The sequence below is a fragment of the Medicago truncatula genome, chromosome 5 (genome assembly GCF_003473485.1).
Source record: "Medicago truncatula cultivar Jemalong A17 chromosome 5, MtrunA17r5.0-ANR, whole genome shotgun sequence".
Lineage (NCBI taxonomy): Eukaryota > Viridiplantae > Streptophyta > Magnoliopsida > Fabales > Fabaceae > Medicago > Medicago truncatula.
This window is the reverse complement of record NC_053046.1, coordinates 36,370,285-36,391,525: the sequence shown is the minus strand read 5'-3', so window position 1 is coordinate 36,391,525 and position 21,241 is coordinate 36,370,285. Positions and strand designations below refer to the sequence as shown.

At 31.5% G+C, this 21,241-nt stretch overlaps 3 protein-coding genes and 1 non-coding gene across 4 annotated transcripts; 2 read left to right on the top strand and 2 right to left on the bottom strand.

Annotated features, from left to right (window-relative positions):
- Nucleotides 1–8,106: 8,106 nt before the first annotated feature.
- LOC11405173 (WUSCHEL-related homeobox 7) lies at nucleotides 8,107–9,213 on the top strand. Its single transcript, XM_003616533.4, has 2 exons — nucleotides 8,107–8,639; nucleotides 8,876–9,213. Exons 1-2 carry the CDS (start codon nucleotides 8,288–8,290, stop codon nucleotides 9,076–9,078), a joined length of 555 nt encoding a protein of 184 aa, XP_003616581.1. The 5' UTR covers nucleotides 8,107–8,287; the 3' UTR covers nucleotides 9,079–9,213.
- Nucleotides 9,214–11,024: 1,811 nt separating this feature from the next.
- On the bottom strand, nucleotides 11,025–11,185 carry LOC112422306 (U1 spliceosomal RNA). The gene has a single exon (XR_003012674.1). It is a non-coding gene; the product is annotated as a U1 spliceosomal RNA (small nuclear RNA).
- A 1,684-nt stretch (nucleotides 11,186–12,869) lies between these two features.
- LOC11411314 (26S proteasome non-ATPase regulatory subunit 7 homolog A) lies at nucleotides 12,870–17,678 on the top strand. The gene is made up of 10 exons (XM_003616532.4): nucleotides 12,870–13,228; nucleotides 13,342–13,434; nucleotides 13,540–13,621; nucleotides 14,236–14,332; nucleotides 14,504–14,579; nucleotides 15,756–15,814; nucleotides 15,961–16,083; nucleotides 16,756–16,813; nucleotides 16,903–16,988; nucleotides 17,316–17,678. The coding sequence occupies exons 1-10, from the start codon at nucleotides 13,042–13,044 to the stop codon at nucleotides 17,385–17,387; spliced, it is 933 nt and encodes a 310-aa protein (XP_003616580.1). The 5' UTR covers nucleotides 12,870–13,041; the 3' UTR covers nucleotides 17,388–17,678.
- Nucleotides 17,679–19,069: 1,391 nt separating this feature from the next.
- Nucleotides 19,070–19,891, bottom strand: LOC11405172 (uncharacterized). The gene has a single exon (XM_003616531.4). It carries the CDS (start codon nucleotides 19,679–19,681, stop codon nucleotides 19,079–19,081), a length of 603 nt encoding a protein of 200 aa, XP_003616579.1. The 5' UTR covers nucleotides 19,682–19,891; the 3' UTR covers nucleotides 19,070–19,078.
- Nucleotides 19,892–21,241: the final 1,350 nt, after the last annotated feature.

Here is a 21,241-nt window from a genome sequence, read left to right as displayed (position 1 = left end):
GGCAAATATGATGCCTTGAGACCTCTAGATCGCAACAAACTTGAAACATTAGAGAATCGAAGAGCACATGAACACCAACTCAACTAGTTTCACAAGAACATAAACGTTTGAACCTAGATCGAGGGGTGAGTCCAACACATCAGTAAAACAATATCGATAAATACGTTCCGACAACTAGTCTTTAATTGGTGTTGAATTTAGTGGAAGCAGTGTCGTCCTTATGTAATTGGAGGCTCGACTCTGATGTAAAAATAGGCCCCTAATAAAATGAAATAAAACATAATTTTTTTAAAAGAGCAATTATCGATTTAAATTGAAAATAAGATCCATAAAAATAAAAAAAGTCACTATTGTAACTAACACAAAAAATATCAATATTCTAATCAATAATATAAAAATACAACTTCAAGCGAATATCTTTATCAATTTTCTAGGCTGTTATTATCCTTAATTTGTACAAAGGGAAAAATAAAAGGTTTATAATATTTTTTTGGAAAGAATAATTATAATGTTTGTTCTTTCAAAGAAAAAAAAAATATAGTTTTATTTGTAAAGATATAGCTAATATGTTAAGGATAATTTGGCTGAATTGGAGAGAGGATAAACGAGCCTCAAATCTATAATAAATTATGTCCAAAACAAAAAGCATTCTCATATTAAAAAAATAATTAAAGAAGAAAAAAAGGAAAAGAAAAACATGAGTCTTGGTTAATTAAAGAATGAAAAAGGAAAAGAAAAATTAATTTAGGTTAACTAAAGAATGAAAAAGGAAAAGAAAAATTAATTAGTGAAAAAATGGGTTTTAGAGGTTGAACCCACAGCCTAAGCGCTTCCAACACGCACATATCCGCTAAGTCACAGCAGAATGTTAATTATTTCTAGCACACTGTTTATAATATCAGTTATTAAATGCAGTATATTAAAAAAAAAAAAAATGGGCCCCTAAAATTTGGAGGTCCAGCTCAGTAGAGCTGTTTGCACCCCACAAGACCGGCCCTGAGTAGAAGATGTTAGTTTCACATAACATACTCAATTAGAGGAATATTATCAACACTATCTTTTTAACATTCTCCCTAACACTCGTTCTTTTATTGTGGAAAACTCAACGAGTCTTACAACTTTATGTAGAATCCATTTTCAAAGTATAAGACCTATATATGTTTCACTAAATAAGCCGGTGAGTGTCCATGACACTTTTCTATTAAACTAATACTCAAACTTCGACTCCAAAGTGCGTACATTTAATGTCCAATAGTTTATTGAACGAGTTAAAATCCTCTTCATTTAAATTATTCTCATTTTCATCGATTTGAAGAGATAAACCACAAAAAGAAACATGATTATCTCATGTAGGAACAAATGGAAAAAAGAGTAATGGAGAGTACTTCTATAGTTAGCTAGATTCCCACTAGCCAAGGACAACAATCACAGCGTAAAAGTGGACGGAATGTTTGACTGTTGCTAATGGCAATGCATTCTGCATGCATATATAAATCAAACAATCACTGTCTGTTATTCTGTCTTTTTATCATAACTCAAAAAGCACATCCATAATATAAGGATCGTATTGTGTTTGTTGTATCTAACACTAGCTAACATAAACACATTTTCATTTCTCTTTATTTAAGGAACATATATATAATGGTGCATGCAATATGTAATGTGATACCAAATACCATTAAGCCAAGTGCATGCCAATATATTTTTAATAATTAAACTTCCGCATAGTAGGTAGTATTCTTAAAAAAGCAGAGACAAAAGTGGTGGAGACAAGAAAGTAGTAAAAGACACGGAAGACAAGGAGAAGGGGTGGTTTTTTCCATTCTATTTCTAGCATTGGACTTATTAATCACTATCCTATCCTATAACAATGCACACCAAAACACCTTTTTTAGTTTCTTAGTTTTAATTTCTTCTTTTCATGAAACAAAACAGTTGGCACTTCTTAGGTACTTGGACAGTTACAAAAAGATACAGAAAGCTAGCCTAAGGCTAGGTGTTTTTGTCAAAACCCTTACTTTTGTTCTTCAAATCATTCACACTATACCTTATTTCTGTTATTTCTATGTTAGGCTGTTGGAAATGCTTCAATAACTAAACCAATCCAACAAAACCAAAAACAAGAGAAAAAGGTAAAAAAAATAGTTCTCTGTCATTTTAGAAACGAGTCTTACAGAAAGTAACGAAATTCACACAAATTTTATCTAATAAACGAGGGAGTATTGAACAAAAAATATTAGATTGAATCTTGTTGGCACTATTTTTTCTTGGAATTTTGTTAGCACTACTTAAACAAACAAATATCGTTGTTTTTTTTCTTTTTTTTTCTTTCTTTCTTTGCTCAAGATAGTTGTTTGCTTTTAACAGCCACATTATTGGCTATTATTTAAATTAACTCTACTATAGATTACTCATCCTCCACAGGTAACTATGTAGACTTATACTCCCGTCAGTCTTTTGTAGAAATATTTAGTTGTTATTTAATTGTCATTTTTAGGTTCAATCCAATATTAATTATTGTGTTATCAATAATATTCTTAAGAGTCTATTGCACATAGAGAAATATTTAAAATGAAATGATGAATAATTAAGCTATAAAAATTTGAAGTTCGATGATATAAATTACGCTAAATATCACGTTTGGTCCTTTTAATTTGACAGAATTTTCAAGTTACTTCTTTAAGTTTTGAAAGTTTCAATTAGGTCCTTTTAGTTTGACAAAATTCTCAAATTTGTCTTTTAAGTTTCAATTGGTCTTTTTAGTTGATAAACTATTTCACCGTTACCCTTGTTGTCAGTTAATAATTAACTGATGCTGATTTAGCGGTTAATTTGTTGACTTTGATCAAAATGCTGCCTTTTAAAAGCTTCAGGGTGTCAAAATGTTACGTTTAATCGTCGCAAATGATCATTCTACCACTATAAATGTCGTTTAATAGTGCTTGAAACATATTTGTTGTTGTAAATAGTTGTCTTTATAGAACTTTAAATGATCATTTGTGACCATTAAACGTAGCGTTTGGACACCCTAGAGCTTTTGAAAGGCAACATTTTGATCCAAGTCAACAACTTAACGACTACATCAACATCAGTTAATTATTAACTGACAACAGGGGTAACAGTGAAATAGTTTATCAACTAAAATGATCTTTTTGAAACTTAAAGGACTAACTTGGGAGTTCTGTCAAACTAAAATGACCTATTTAAAACTTTCGAAACTTAAAGACTAACTTGAGAATTCTATCAAATTAAAATGACTAAAAGTGATATTTGACCTATAAATTACTTATTTTTAGTTGTCCCTTTAGAGGTTTTTATACATACCAAGAAAATTAATAAATATTATTATTTTGATAGAATTATTATTTATTTTTTAACATGTAAACTCAACGGCTTCTGTCCAAAAGACATAGGAGTTAGAGCAGGCAAGACAAAACAAATCCTAGTGCCATGCGAAGTTTCAAGAGACAAAATAGCATTAGTAAATAGTTGAACATCTTTGGGAATTGTAGATAATGCACAAAAGAATGTCGTCTGTCTTTTTGTGATTATCAGATCTTGGGAGTAACTTAATTGTGGAAATTAGGGTTGGGTAGTTTAATTGATTTTGAACTAATTAGTTAAGGATTTTGAGTTTCATGATTCAAGTTCTGGTAGAAGAAAAACTAACATAATCATTAATATACTAACATTTATTTTAGAGCAAATTAATATACTACTCCCTCCGTCCCAAATTGTATGACGTTTTGGGCATTTCACACATATTAAGAAATGTAATTAATATTGTGTGGGAAAGAGATATTATGAGTTGTTTTACAAAATTGTCCTCAATAAATGATATGGAAAAGATAAATGAATGAATTGAAAGAAGAGAGTAATAAATAGTTAAGGATATAATAGGAAAAGTAACATTAATTTTTCATTGATATTGTAAAGCGACATACAATTTGGGACAAATATTTTTTCTAAAATGACATACAATTTGGGACGGAGGGAGTAACATTTATCATTAAAAAAATTGTGGAAATTAAAATCAACACGAAAAGCATGCATCTCAATCTATCAAGAATGGATCATAAACTTGATAACTTATTATGATATATACGTCATGCATGTTGATCTTTCAAATATAATTAGAATAATTGATTGCTAATATTCTCTTAGCGCTAATCTTGAAATACAAAAAGAGAGATACATGTGATTAGAGATGTAAATGGATATCCATGGATGCGGATAGTGTGATATTCGTGTCCGCTCCGTTAGATAAATATGAAATCTGTATCCTATCTATATCCGTGCGAATATCCATTTAGCGGATAATCCATGGATTTTTAGGTATCCGCAGGTTTATACAAATATCCATGGATAACATTTATAAAAATAAAATAAAAAATTTGTTTTAATTTTTTTTAACTAAAATTTAGAAACAAAGGTTATTCACATGTATTTTCTTTTCTTTTTAGCAAAACATAATATTCATAAATTACAATAACAACAAAGATCATTGACTCAACAAAAACATAAATAAAGTCCCTTACATTTAATAAAAATAAAGTTATTTGATTTAACAAAATCATAAGTAAAGCTCATTATATTCAACATAAATAAAGCTTTTGCTTCAACAATCTCAACAACTTTCATTTCATTTTAAAGGAGCATAATAACTGATAACACTCACAATACCTAAAGTTGAATGATATTGAGGTTATTTATGTAATTTACTCGGTTTAATAGCGGGTGTGGATACCACTAAATCCGCATCCGTATCCATTAATTAGCGGGTAGTTAAAAAATCCGTTTATTTTATCCATGGATATCCATTAAGGTATCCGCTCCGTGTCCGTGGCGGATTTTATCCGCGGATATCTACGGGTGCGGATTTTTTTGCCATCCCTACATGTGATATGGATAGATCGAGAATGTTAGTTGAACTTGGGCAACGTTTCCTTGCAACCAACTCTGACCCTCTCATTGTCATCCTTTATTCAAATCGAAGCCATTATACACAGAAAAATTGATAACTTCCCTGAATTCTTCCTTTGATGAGAATTTACATCCTAATGTCCATCGTTTACAAACTTAATTGCCACATCATCGTTTTTATAACGTTTGATTAACATAAACAGTAAATTAAAAATGTTTACAAACTTAAATGATTTATGTGTGACCAAAATAACTTAAAATACCTATATATATTACAAACCTCAAAATTTTTTTTGAAGGATAATACAAACCTCAAACTAAAAGTTAAAGAATCGTTGGTCTAATTTAGCCAATTTTAAAATAAAACATCAGTTTCATCACTCATTTTTGAACCAACATCAATTAATTAATTATATAATTAAAAATCTGATTAAAATTATTACTTAATTTCATTACTAATTAAGTAAATTAAGGGCTACATCATAATCATATCATATGGTATATAATGTGAACATTGCCTGCCGGTCAAAGTTTTGGGATAGATGAAGTATACTATTAAGTAAAGGCAATTTGCTTCGCATTGTGGCAGTTACAACATCTCCTTCTTAAGGTTTTCATTTGACAAAGCCTGCTAATATATATATATATATATATATATATATATATTAAAGTAGAGTTGTTTAATAAAGATCCTTTACCCTTCAATTTTCAAGAGGAAATGATCCTGTAATTTAGGAATCAAATTCAGATTTTCTCGAATAATTTTGATAATAATTTTTCTCAGTAGGTATACTTTAAATAGTTTTGTGTAATCTACATTGTCTTATCTTTATCATAGTTATCTTTAATTGAAAATTTTAAATATTAAATAAAAATATGCTTTTAATTATGTATATTTATCAATTAGTTCATTCACAAAATTTATCAAACCTTCAAAATTTTGATTCATATATTAGTTTTGTATGATATCTTACTTCGCATGTTATCAGTTAGTTTATCCATTATCTGTTTTTTACGGACCCAATTCTAAATCTATTAATTTGGGGACTTAAATTCCTATCATCCAATTTTTGGCGACCAGATTCTAAATCTCTCAAAAATAAATTGTTAGACCTAAATTATACTCCCACGCCTTAATTAAAAAGTATATTACCATGTAACATTAAGTCAACCTAATTCAATATCTCTGTCAGACTTTATTGAGATCACTGTAATTCAATATCTTTGTTATCACAGCCGTCCAACAAAGTTCATAAAGTATATTACTTTGACTTGCATGACTGCCATTGCCACTCCTCAAAATTCAATACATGATTTGTTTTTTCATCTAATATAGTGCATATTACTTGATAAATAGTCCTAATTAATAATTAAGTCTTTTTTCTTTCATATTATCATAATATACAACAACAACCAAGCCTTATCATAGTATATTTACATATTAAATTACTAAGTTCTTCATACTTTTAATCAAAAATAGTTTAATGGATAATTACAACTACATTATAATAAAATTATCTTATTTTTCTTCACTTTAAAGAAGTTTATATTACATTACAATATATAACAACTTTGAACCATTTGTATATGAACTTTAGCGGACCAACCACTTAATTTTAAAAGCAAAATTTGTCTTAACTCACACGTCTTGATTGAATGGGATCAATCTTATAAGTATGGTGTCGAAGCACTAAGTATAAAAGATAAGACAATGAAAATTACACCACATATGTAGAATAGTACAATCATGGAAGTAAGTGCACACTTTACTGAAAAACACATTGTGTTGTGTCTTAGAATATGAACTCGAGGAAATAAAAAAACATAACATAAATAAAGAATCACTAAATACTGTTTAATTTCAATTAGTGAAACTTATATGGTCACTGTTCCAAGACCAAAACGTTGAACAATGTCTCCTTTTACAAATACCAATATCTTTCTACTTGTTTATTAGCATCAGTCTAAATGAAACCGATCAAATCCACATATTATAGTGCCTCACATTCCCTAAATTCAAAGCAGACAGAACGTATATTATATGTTCACTACATGTTTGATTTTACTTCTTTTGTGTGCCAAAGTTTAAGTATAAATTGATTTTGATATGTTTGACCAATAAGAATTAAGTTTAACTTTTTTTTTTTAAAGAAGAATTAAGTTTAACTTGAAGAGATTAGTCTCATATAACGCGGTGAATTAAAATTGAACTCTAGTTAGAAGATATTTAATAAAAATGATTTCTTCGAGTAGAAATTTTTTAAGGGAAAAATATGATTTTGACATATTTAAGGGTTGATGAATAAAAATTCTTTTGTATGAATTTTAACTTGATTTCAAGATTTTAACTTTTGCTTCCCAACATAATTTGTAACCTCATATTTATTGTTGAATTATCTTTTGAGTGAATTGCACCAAAATCAAATTTAGAGAATGAGTTAATTGATAGTCATTATGGTAACCATAAAACTAATCACAAGGATTCACCATTCTTGCACACGAGACAATCATATTTGAGACCAAAAGGAAAAAAAAGGCATACGTTCAAAAAATCATCAATTTAGTTAGGAAAATGCTAATAAATATGTCCATGTAACACTTGTAACCCACTTGGATCGGTCTAGTGTCGTTGGATTGAAACTTTGAAGTGTGCTCCTCTCAAAATCTTTGATTTTATTTCATATGGTGTCAATTTTGGTGGACTGTTTCCCTACAAAGCTTGTTCTTGTGGCCCTGCAAGAGCACGAAGAGATTGCTCCAATCGGATAAGTCGTTCATTGAGCCGGATATGGAGTTTTCAAAATAAATATATAGTAAAATTGTCTTAATACTTGTGTCGTTAATTTTTAAAGGGTCTTGTTAACTGGTGCCCCCGGAGCACTGGTTAAAGAATCTATAAATAGAATTTTATGTCTTGAAAATATAAACTGTCACTTTTATTTAGTAATAATTACATTACTTTTTAATAAAAACTTATTTTATTTGGTGCTTAACCAATACCCGAAGCATCGGTTAACATTCTCCATTTTTTAAAATGTAAAACAAACAAAAAAAGCTCTTTTCATTTTTTTCCTGCCTTTAACAAATGTCAATTTACTTGTTTTCTTGTCTTTAACAAGTGTCCAAGAGACATTAGTTAACCCAACACATTAAGTAATCTAAACTCACTCTCTCTAATTTAGTGGAATAGCCCTTAAACTATTTTTTTTTTTCTATTTTCAAAACAAGCATGCTTCCATTGTGCAAACCCTTTTGATTGTTAGTGTATTAATCTATTATATATATGCACACGGATTGGGATATTGTTCAGATAAACTCAGAACTAAAGTATTGAGTTCAGAGTAAAAACATCTAGAATTGAAATATGGAAGAGAGCATGTCAGGCTTTTGCATGAAATCATCTGGAAGTAGTAATTTCCATGGTAAAAGTGGAAGCAGCAGCACTGGCACAAAGTGTGGTCGTTGGAATCCAACAACAGAACAAGTTAAACTTCTGACTGAACTTTTCAGAGCAGGGCTCAGAACTCCAAGCACTGATCAAATTCAGAAAATATCCAATCAACTCAGTTTTTATGGTAAGATAGAGAGCAAGAATGTGTTCTATTGGTTTCAAAATCACAAAGCTAGAGAAAGACAAAAACGTCGTAAGGTTTCTTTTGATGATGACAAGGATGTCATAGTTCATAGAGACAACTCTATGAATGCTTCAACACAAAGTAAGTCAAAAATCACTTACTCGATTTACCGACGCATCCCATTTATTCATTTACTTTTGTTTGAATTTCCTTGAAACTTGGCTCTGATACTATGTTAATCACAAGATCTAAGAGATAAAGATTCATCTCGTTAGAAGGTCTTATTAAAGTTTTTGCTTTAGGCCACTTAATACATTGGACCGACCCTGACGATGATGTAACATGTATTTGACACTTCTTTTCCTCGTATATTGCAGGGTTTGCTGAGATGTACTCAGAGCCTGATAGAGTGATTGAGACTCTTGAGCTTTTTCCATTGAACTCATTTGGTGAATCAGAATCAGAAAAGTGGAGTATGCATGCAAATGAATGCAGGGAAAATACAATGTTTGCATACACATGTACAATGGGAGAACAAATGGAACACCCACCATTGGACTTACGGTTGAGTTTTGTGTAATAGAGACTCAATCTTTTCAAAAATTAATTGTTGTTACTTTGATCTTAGATTTTTAGCATAATATGAAAAATGTTTAGGACTGTATCATGGATGTAGCTTCAAAATTAATATTTAATTAACAAGTGATTAATTTTAGTTCTAACTGAAATGTTATAATTTTGCCTATTGCATGCATCTTCAACTTGGATATTGAATATAGAGATGACTTGGGATTCTAATTCCATTCCTCTAATGAGATATATGTCTCACCTTGGAGTGCATACTAGAGATTACAAATTAGTCATACCTTGGGTTTGCAAATCTTTGAATATCTTGAACCACATACACACAATAACAATAGTAATATACTTCCCTAAAAAAAAAGCAATGGTATATAGTAATTCAAAAAACCGTAGGCATCTATCCAAGGTTGGGAATGTCATTCATCGTAATTCACAATTGGATCCTAATTTTGTTTGGTAGAAAGTGGTGCTTTGGGTTAATTATTATAGAGATCAGTAGTTTAACTCAGGTTCACGTGAAAGGAAGCTAGCTAGCAAGTCATGTGCAAGAAAAAAAAAAGAAAATGTGAAATAATCTCACTAACATATTAATTCAAAATTACTCCATCGAAAAGTAAATAATTAGACTCAATAATTATTGTAAAAAAAATTGACTCAAATAAATAATAAACCTCAATCCAAGATGAACTTATAGCAAATATTTGAGTTCGAATCGTAGCTGCAACAATCTATTACGAGAATTTACTTGTTTATTGGTAATAGGTCATTGTCTCAACTCTCAATTACTAGATTCATATTTTCCTTGAAAATTAGAGTTAAAACTTAAGAAACAAGAAATTACCTAAGTTATCTCAAATTAAATGTCAATTTACGAGAAAATGCGTCTAAAGTGAGTAGTTCATTTTATAGAATAAAATGAATAATATTAACGGTTGACAAACAAATCAATAGTTGTTATTACGTTCACATGCATTTTAAACCATGAATAGTTATAATATGGGTTAATATATAGACAAGTTTCAGTTTATCCTATGTAATTTTTTTTTTTTATTTCAACCTTGTAATATGAAGATTATTTGATTTTAGACATATGACTATACACTTAATCTGATATGACACGCTGAGTCACTTATTACTGTATAAAAATGATGAGTTGGCATGACAATTTTAATTCTTTTCCATTTTTTAACTCTTTTCGGTGTAATCTTCTTCTTACAAGGTTGGAATCTATTTTTTTTAAAAGGGAGTAAATTGGAACTCACATATTATAGAGGAGTGAACATACATTAACCCTTATAATATTACTGACTTTCTCACTTTATGTACCGAGATGAGTCGTAAAATTGTGCAAGCACAATATCAACCATGATGTCCACATGATATAACAACTCAATTATAATTGTATTAGAGTTCTACCGAAGTGTATGATCTGTTCTAAAAATACACCCTCAATATGGTTAATTATACCACTAGATATGGTATAAGATCATAACTTTCGAAGGGCAACCGAAGGAACAATATTATCGAATCAATTTTTCCAATGAGACATAATGAAAGAGGGAGACGTTGGCTCAAAAATGCGTCAGACAGAAATAGGAAAAGAAGTTTTGTTGTGGGTAGAAGTGAGGGAGACGAGGTTTTTAAACAGGCAAGGAGCCAAGATCGGTTACAAAACCGATGATGACTCAAATCATTTGACCATTAATTAACGTTGCAATCTCACCTCTTTAATGAGCATCGTGGACTAGAGTTGGCTACTGAAGGGCGCACTTGTGCCAAATGCATGATGGTACGTGCAAAATGCATATATGGGGATTATGTGTTATAGACCAAGAACCGACCTAGTTTAACGGTGCACCACAAAACCACATGGCATTCCAACATTACTCACTTCGAACAAAGTGTTGGAACCGTTGTCTATTCAAAAAATTGAACTATAATTGGAAGGGGGCCGCGCGAACGCAGGCCCCCACAGCAACAAATTATGATGTAGGCTGTTCTACTTGAGAACACCTTAGACTAGCACCCCTCCAAAGTGCAATGGAGGTCACCAATCTAGGCCATGAACCTTAATGATCATCCATTGACCCCATCCAGGTAAGTATGTTACAACGTGGCAAATACCTCTTTATTTATAATCCCTTCAACACTCCCACATGTATACTTCTAGCGATGTGGGACATAAAAGATATAATAAACTTGGTTAACTAAACTAACGAATCTCTTCCCTCAGCAAGGGTAAATGACTATGAACAAGTTGTTTCTTTGAGATCAAATTAGTTGTAATTATACAGTGCTTATCATATCAAAGTATCTTTGAACAGACAAATGCTTAAATCTCTTTGAAGTATGCTATGCATGACACTATAATTTATAAATTGGATTCTCCAACGAAATGTATTCTTCATCTTCCATAGTCTTTCCTGCACAATGTTTTTGGCTGATTTATGCTATGTTCTTCTTTAGACAAATATCTGCTGTAATAACCTCTATTCAGAATGCATAACAAACAACATGTAGTTGGTATGAGCAGTGAGTTGCAAGGGATTCTAGTATTTCAAATAAGTAAATAAACATATTCCTTGGACCTCAGAAGTCTATACACAACTTAAGAGTTTGTGTGCAAGTACAGAAAATGATCCGAAATTGAAGTTATGGTGTCAAGATGATAAACAACCAAGAGTGTTGTCCAAAATCCAAGCATGATGAGCAACTTAAGTGTTTGTTTACAGACTATATTCCCTTCGAGTTGTCCCTTTGAAAGCTATAGAGTGATCATTGTGTCATACTTGAGTGGTCTCTGCGGTTGAGCTTTGTGTAATAGAGAGACTCAACCTTTTAGCATAATATGAAAAATGTTTAGGACTGTATCATGGATGTAGCTTCAAAATTAATATTTACCTAGTGATTAATTTTAGCTCTAGATATTCTATTGCATATGCCTCTTCAACTTGGTAGTATGTCATTGAGTATACTATGTTGGATTGTACTTGGATATTGAATTTAAAGATGACTTGGGATTCTAGTTCCCTTCCTCTCATGAGATATATGTCTCACCTTGGAATGCATACTAGAGATGCAAATCTTTGAATATCTTGAACCGCATCACAAAAGAAGTTAAGGAAAAAAAAACAAATTTTGTTTTGGTGAAAGAAGTAGTACTACTTTGGATTAATTATGAAGAGCAGTAGTTTTACTCAGGTTCACGTGTAAGGAAGCTATCAAATCATTTGCAAGAGAAAAGAAAATGTAATCTCTTGAACATATATTATTACAAAAGTGCTCCCTCATCACATTTGAAAAAAAAAAAAAATTGTTCTAAAATAACTGTCATTTTTAGTTATTTTTAGTTATGACGTGAAGTGATCAAGAATAATTGGCCGAGCTTGAAAATCGTTCTTTCAAGATGGATGTTGTGGCCCTTATGGGTGGTGCAACAAACACTTTAACGATCAAATCAGTAAAAGAGCAAAGAGTGTATACTTTGCATTGCTGTGAATGATGATTTTTATATGTGTTCAAGAATTATTGCTATGATTTTACTTGAATCTATTTTCGGAGTGCTTCTTTTTTCACCTATGAGTTTCTTCCGCTATGCAAGTTGAATTATAGAAATGGAACGTCATAGACATCTCATAAAAACCCTAAAAAACACGTTTAAACATTTTGAATTTTAAAATACAAGTAGAACTCGCAAGAAACTCATAAGTTGATAAAAATAACGGTTTTATTTTCTATTCATGGGGGCCAATATAATTTGGGCCAATAAATTGGGCTACAAACCCCACACAATACAGCCCAAAACCAAAAGAGAAGTTGTTTCAGTTGAAAGGGTTTAGGTGGTGAGATCGGAATCACGAAGAACAAAGAAAGAGGAATTTTCTTCCATATTCATTCACCGATTCGCACACAGAACAAAACTTAGGGTTTAAACCACTGAAAATTCTCAACAACAACAACAATGGATGTGATAAAAACGCAACAAATTTCATGGAGAGCAATTGAAAAAGTTGTAGTTCATCCTTTAGTTTTACTCAGCATAGTTGATAACTACAACAGAGTTGCTAAAGACACTCGCAAACGTGTTGTCGGTGTGCTTCTTGGTTCCTCTTTCAAAGGCACCGTCGATATCACCAACAGCTACGCTGGTACAATTTTCAATTTCAATTTTCATAATTCAATGTAATTACATGTGTCAGTATCGCATGCACCTTTAATCAGAAGTGTGTTAATAGCTTTTTGGTTATGTGTTTTTTGACAGTGCCGTTTGAGGAAGATGATAAGGATCCTAGCATTTGGTTTCTTGATCATAATTATCATGAATCAATGTTCTCTATGTTCAAGAGAATCAATGGTATGAAAGATTATTGTTGGTTAAAACGTTTGAATATTTGTTATGATTGGAAATTTGATGTAATTAGAGATGGTGAATGATTGTTGTTGGTTTGTTTTTTTGTAGCTAAGGAGCATGTTGTGGGGTGGTATAGTACTGGACCGAAACTGCGAGAAAATGATCTTGATATTCATGCTTTATTCAATGAGTATGTTTCTTAACCTTAAATCCACATCATAGTTGTTTTTTAATGTTTTGTTTATTAGTGCAATTAGATGCTTCGGTATATTTTCCTTTTTATGACTCTAGGAGTAGTATAATTATACCGAGTGTAGCTTGGATGGGTGGTTGGTTTTGGAAAAATTACTGTGGCGTAGTAATTTTAAAGAGGCTCTAAACTATAGCTTTTGCAAAAAATGCAGTCAGTGTTGTTAAATAGCAGGAATAGCGGCGTTATACCTCTAGCATAGCTGAATTTAGACAAACTGCTATTGTTCCGCAACACGCTATTTAGTATGAAATGTTGTCAATAGCAGTTTGTAGCCCTATTGTGTAACGGAATTTTAGCGATCCACTATTTTCCACTTTCCGCGATTGACACAGTCAGTGCCATTGCTCACTGTAATTCTGCCAATCCAAAGTGCCTCCAATGTGGCATAGTCATATTCAAGTTAGAAATTAATAACATGCACATGACATTTTCTCGTAACATAAGGGTTAATAATTGGTTGTAATCATGATAGAATGAGAAATTTATAGAAGTTCGTTGTATACACCTCTTATCGATTATTGATGTTCGTCTCAAATTATGGATTGTTGCAGCTATGTTCCAAATCCTGTTTTGGTTATAATTGATGTTGAACCTAAAGAGTTGGGAATTCCTACAAAAGCTTACTATGCTGTTGAGGAGGTTAAAGAGGTGGGACTAAAGTACCTTTTATCTTTCTTTGAAAATATGTACTTCTAATTTTATTTTTATTGTGTGTCGTGATAAACATTCTGCTTTATGTGATGGAAGGAATTATAATTTGCTTGAAAGTTGAAACTTAATTGTTAGATGTAGGAACTTAATGGTATGTTTTGAATGCAGAATGCCACCCAGAAGAGTCAAAAGGTCTTTGTGCATGTCCAATCAGAAATTGCTGCTCATGAAGTTGAGGAAATAGGTATGTCATGGAATGAAATACAGAGCTGCTACATCTTTTTTTGCCTTTATTTTGTTCATGATGCAACCCAGAAATCAAATTAGACAAATAAAGTAATTTAAGAGCAACTGTTATGAAACTGGTGATGATTATTGATGAATCAAAGAAAAGTAGTAGTATGAGTAAATCCCAAACTATCTACAGTGCAAAACACAGAGAATATGCTTCCCTAGCTTAACAGACAATTGTGTTCCCTTCCTGGCCACCCCCTCCCCCTCCCCCACTCCTTTCTTATATGTATGGCACACACCACTAATTCATTTTGTTTCTCTCTGCCACCTCACCATTCTTTCTGGAGCTCCTCTCATACACTCCATATTTTTGGTGTGGTCATTACATTATCAATTCATTTTGATTATTATTATTATTTTAATTAATACTGAATCTCTTTAAATCCTGTCCATATGACAGTGTTGTTCAATAACCGGCATAGTGCCGCTACGCTATTACATACCAGGATTTAGAGCAACCGCGACGAAAGTCGATACGCTATTGCATTTCCACTACCACTGCAATAGCGGTGGGCATATTGACGATAGCAGTTATTGCTTACATAGCGGAAGTTTCTGTTTTCTATGCTTTTGTCTCTAATGATAACATTAAAAATAAAATAATGCTGAGTCGGTGATGAGATGGGGTCTTATATAACTCCTAAAACCTACGACCTAGGTAAACTCTCATCACTAAACTGCCTTGGGCTCTCCAATCTCCATATTCTCTCGTCACTTAATACTTCATCTCTTACACGACATTGATTCTGAGGATTCATTGAAGTTGGAGGATATTTTAAAAATGAGGATAATGATTACGTTGGGGAAGAGGAGAATAATTAGGATATTTTATTTTGAACTATTTAGATTTTGAGTTTTAAGTTACTTATAATTTCTGTTTCTGGTTTTTCTGCATCACTGTAAGCAACTATGCATTGTGCTTTATTAGTTGTTTGAACTATTGAGATTTTGAGTTTTATGTTAGTCACTTTGCCTCCACTATTTCCCCACTACACTATCTGCTATTTCTCATTGATGATTTTTGGCGATCAGCTATTTTCTGGGATCCGTTATTAATAACACTTAATCATTCTCATAGTCTAAGCAATTTATCCTATAAATTTATATTCTTCTTTCCCTTGTGCAGGAGTGGAACACTTGCTTAGAGATGTGAAGGATACAACCATTAGCACCCTTGCAACAGAGGTGCCTTTTGCTCACTTTTGCTATACATTGATTCTTTTCTAGTTGGTTTTGTTGTCCTGCCTCTAATGGTGTATTTTTCAATTAGTATGTTAGATGATTCTTTTTTGACACAAGGATAAAGGCTGACAATCTCATTTGTCATATAGGTAAGTGCAAAACTCACAGCCTTGAAGGGTTTGGATGCAAGACTCAAAGAGATAAGAAGTTACCTTGACCTTGTCATTGATGGAAAGCTTCCCTTAAACCATGAGATCCTGTATCATTTGCAGGTTGGTTTCCATAATCTATGAAACTGTTGATGCTCTGGCGGTTACCAAATGGTCCAGGAATTTAGGTTGATATATCTTTTGCTTATCAACTTCACATAGTTTAATTTAAAACTGGATTTTAAATCAGTAACTTGACTTTACAGACAAATGAAGAGTTACCTGAAATGATCAGATTTTTGCTTTCTTTAGGGTGTGTTTGGTTGTAGGGTTTAGAAGGGGAGGGGGGGGGGAGAATTTACTTTTCTTTTTTAAATTATGGACACTATAAAATGCTTTTGAAATCCCTCCCGTCCCTTATTCTCCTAAACCCTCAATCCAAATACACCCTTAGTTTTTTTTGGTGTGTATATGGTAAAAATCCCTGTGGATAGTGAGAAGTGAGCTAGCAAGTTGGTTAGAGGGGGAGAAAGAGGGAACACGTGGAGTCAAGAGGGTAATGAGGTGTGTGAGAAGGGAAATGAGATGGTTTGTCTGTTTGTTAGTTTCGGCTTAAGCTTGGGCAGAGGGAATGCCAAATTTCTGAGGAGCTTTGTTCTGGGGTTATTGGAGAGATTCTCTTCTAATACATTTTCCTTGTTTTCAAGTAATACAATTTCTCTATGTTATCTTGATTTGGGTTCTATCATTTTACTCCAATATTGTGTTTTACCATGTCCTGTTTTATTTTGCTAGGACGTATTCAACCTGCTGCCTAATCTTAATGTCACTGATTTGATCAAAGCTTTTGCAGGTTAAGAATTTGAATTAATGTTATGAATGTTATAGTGTTATGCAGTTTCCGTTATGGATTATTGATTGATTCTTGTCGTCATTGTGCAGTGAAAACTAATGATCAGATGCTGGTAATATACCTATCGTCTCTCATCAGAAGTGTAATTGCACTCCACAACTTGATTAACAACAAGGTGAGATTACACTACCGAATCATGCTGTTAGTATTTGTTATTGTTGTCTGCTGATTTGGTTTTATATTTATGGGTTATTATATTGTTAACGTAACTATTTTAGAAACATCAGAGCAAAAATCAATTTAGTCCTCCTTAGGGCTTTACCATGCTTTGTTTCTTGAGCCTTAGTTAAGTTGTTTGGATTGAATTGTTTGAAATTGCTTTCTATTGAATCAAAGTTTAGTATCCAGGCCTTTTGTTATACATAAGAAAAGCTTGTCAAGTGAAACATTTGAAATGATTAATGTGATTTTATGTTTCTTAACATCTGAATTATCATTTCAGATGCTCAACAAAGAACATGAAAGGGAAGAAGACTCAAAATCAGTGCCTGTACCAAGTACAGCAGGAAGTTGAGATTTGGGAGGGTTGTGATACTTGGAGTTCGAAGGGCACCGTTGTTTAAATGATCAATACATGGACGGAGCCAACTGACAACCTTCTGGTCACTCTTAAGTTTTTCTGCACGGGTTAATGAAATACATGTAATATGGCACAAGGATCTTTTAACTCGACAAATCCATGTAATATTGCTTCTGCTCGTGGTTCTGTATTATATGTTTCAATTTTATTGCTCCTTTAGTCCTTTTTTGTTTTGTTTTTGATTACCTGGCAGCTTCGCTCACAACCGTTTAACAGAAATACCTATTTTTACTATTGCAACAAATTAATCAGGACATCTGAGTTCATCTTTTGTTCCCATTGGTTTTGTTGGTCCCTTGCATCTGCTGAATCAATAGCTCTAAACATAACTTCGTCCACAATTCCACACAAATTTAATGTTTGAGTAGTAAAGTAATTGAAATTATTCTGGTATAAAACCGATTTTGGAGTTTGGGAGGTTTTACACAGATAATATTTATTCTGGTGATTATACACCCACTTCAAGTAATATTGGCCTACCAGACATGAGAGTTCATGTAATGTAGGTTTAACTGCTTTTTGGAATTTAGCTTTTTGCAAGTGACAATTTAGATTAAGGGATCCCAATGCCAATGATCACAATGATTGTTGATTTGTTTTTAAAAAACAACTTTTGCACTTTATTAGCTATAAGTATCATATGTAAGTTAGTGATTCACATCAATAGGAATTTTCATTTATAAAAAAAAAAAATAGACGGCTTCATTATGGCTGTATTGTCATCGTAACCTGCTTATTGCGGTGTTTAATTCTTCAGCTCTTGATTGATAACCGAGAACATGGTTTTAATCCATATCACTTGATATGAAATGGAACAAGTATATTAGAGGTATGTTATTTGATGTTATTCAAAAATGGAACAAACAAATATATACAAAACAATGTGAACACTACTTCAAAAAAAAATGTGAGCATTGACACGAAAACACACGAGAGCAAAAAATCATTAAAAAAAAAAGCCCATACTTGATGTAACCTCATGTAATTTCTTTACTAGGAATAATATCTCTACAATTATTTGTGACAATTTTCTTTCTTGTAATGTTTTTACTTTCTCTTTTTATTGTTTTGATTTGTGTCAATATCTACTTTTCTTAGTATTTATGGTTGTCCTAAAAGTTTTCACACAAATTGTTGTTTAAATAATCCACTTCAAAAAACAGTTGTTCATTAGGTAGTCCAAAATGGTAATCAAAATATCATTTATCTATATATTAACCAACCATATAAATGTAACTTGAGCTGAAAAGCATCAATTTTCTTAAGTATATCTTCTTTCAAAAAAAAAAAAAAATCTTAAGTTAACAATAACAGCTCTGCTTGGATTGAACTTGAACAGGTAACAATAACAGTATTTCAACATCTTCAGCAAGGACAAAATTAAAACGTTATTTAACTATCTAAATAAAGGAAAAGGTGATAATATGTACAAGTCTGAAATTTTAATCCTAAACTCAGTGGTATACAAAGTATATGTCCTTGTGAGCTTAGCTCAATTGGTAAGGATAATCCATAAAATATGTAATAATCCATAAAATATGTAAGGTGCGGGGTTCGAACCCAGCCTCAAAAAAAAAAATACAAAGTATATGAAACCAAAATCAAAGAACAAAATCTGAATAAAATCAATCCTCTTGGGTTTCCTCAGATAAAACCGATTGTTCAAAATCAGCATCCATGATAACCCCATCCAAAACATGAACAACAATCTCATTTTTTCTAACATCAACTATTTTAGACTTAATCCTATTAACAACAATCATTCCATCAACATCTTTAGAAACAAACAAAGGAAAACCAGACAAAGAATCATAAGACACAACCTCACCAAACCTTAAATCAACAGAACATAGTGTACGAGGTACAACAGAAAAACCCAACACACGACTCACAATTGCATATGTATCATTAAACTTGTCTTGTTTCAAACTATCATTCACACTCAAACGTAGATCACGTTTAAAAGCTTCTTCAGAAGGAACAAAAACTGTGAAAGCAAGATCTTGTGGTAACATTTCAACCATCATTTCACCAAACTTGCCTAAGTTAAAATCTTGAATGGAAATTTTTCTGGATCTGGTAATTGAGTCAAACCCCATTTTCCTATTAGTCTTGTTTTGAGGCTCTGGAAGATTGAAAAATGTTATAGCTATGATGAAAATGCAACAAACTGTTAACAGAATGGTTATAAGAGCGATTGAATGCTTCAAGAAATGATGCTTCTTCATTTTGATTAAATCTGATATTCCACTTGATGAATTGTTGCTAGTTGTGAAAATAAAATTGACAAATTTTTGGCTTGTCACAAGATTCGAGGTTGTGAAGGTGAAGCCTCGAAAGGAAAAAACACAGAAAGTGGTGCAATACCCACTAATAATAGGAAAATATTAAAATACAAGAAACCGGTTTGTAACAATAATTTCAAGCAAGGTTCCAAATATGTGTTAGACTATTTCACTGAAATGTATTATTTATGGAAGGAATTGAATTCAAAGAAACATATTCCCAATTATACATGTCCACATCCTTGTAGATATCAAGTTTGGGCGTTTCTCTTAGCTATATTCAATTTATATACACTAACAATGTACAGATTTTTTACATTGTCGACAAATCATAAGTGTATGATCATAAAATGTTTCACTTCAATCATAATTATTTTAAAAGTCAAACATATAAATGATTGTGATTTAGGGTTTTTTTTGAGCAAAACTAATTTTAACATTGTTGCATTTTTAGAGTTGAATTTCAACCTAAAATTACTGGTTAAACAGAAAAAAATATCTTATCATCACATACAAGTGTTTTTGGGTTTTTAGTATCAGTTCTTTCATTCGACTTTTTGCCGTGCTTTATCCTTTAAAATCCTTTCTCATATTTAAATGAGGAAAATTCATTATGATGGAGTTCGGAAGGAACATAAATTGCTTCAAAATAAAAGGAAGAAATATAAATATTTTTTTCAATTATAAAATGAATATGGAACTAGGATACAAAATTTCAAGACAGTATATTATTATTCAAATTTTGTTCTGAGATAATAATTTAAATAATACTACTTGAAATAAATTTTTTATCTTCCTTTTTTTTCATCCATATTAGTTAAGGTGTTGATTCAATTTTGTTTTATAGCATATACCTCGGTAATAAGTACTCGGTTTTTAACTATAAGCAAATTTTGACTTTTATGATCATTCAATTAATAATGTATGTGGTCTATATTATAGGTCACATACATCATTAATTGAATGAACTTAAAAATCAAAATTTTCTTATAATTAAAAACGGAGGGAGTATAATTGCATGCATTAATTTAATAGAAATAATATTTGTATAATTATTTTATAACAACTTTTATGACAACTTTCTTTCTCATACTCACATTGTATTTTAACTTTATATTAGACATTCTCACCGTCCCAAATTTTTTTTTAATGAAAGATAATGTTATTTTTAAAAGTACAATTGTTTTTTAATATATTTTTTTTTTATAATAAAAGATAACGTTTATTTTTTTAATACATTCTTCACTAATAACCTTTATTTACATCAAATATCTTTTTCTATGTTCCTTTACCTTGTCAGCAAATCATAATTGTCCGATTATGAAAATTGTTTGACTTTAATCAGATTTTTTTGTTGTTGTGGTGAATTAGAATTAATTTGAAAGTCACCTATATAAATGATTGTGATTCATCGATAGTATAATTAGGCGTCAATTCCAAAAAAAAAAGCTAGCAAATACCTTCACTAGCCGATAAGTAGAATTGTTTGTATTCTCACCGTCC

Coding starts and splice junctions, on each gene's coding strand:
- LOC11411314 (XM_003616532.4), top strand. CDS start 13,042: ATGGATGTGATAAAAACGCAACAAATTTCATGGAGAGCAATTGAAAAA. Junction 14,580..15,755: donor TCATGAAGTTGAGGAAATAG/GTATGTCATGGA, acceptor TCCCTTGTGCAG/GAGTGGAACACTTGCTTAGA. Junction 15,815..15,960: donor TTAGCACCCTTGCAACAGAG/GTGCCTTTTGCT, acceptor TTTGTCATATAG/GTAAGTGCAAAACTCACAGC.
- LOC11405172 (XM_003616531.4), bottom strand. CDS start 19,681: ATGAAGAAGCATCATTTCTTGAAGCATTCAATCGCTCTTATAACCATT.
- LOC11405173 (XM_003616533.4), top strand. CDS start 8,288: ATGGAAGAGAGCATGTCAGGCTTTTGCATGAAATCATCTGGAAGTAGT. Junction 8,640..8,875: donor TATGAATGCTTCAACACAAA/GTAAGTCAAAAA, acceptor CGTATATTGCAG/GGTTTGCTGAGATGTACTCA.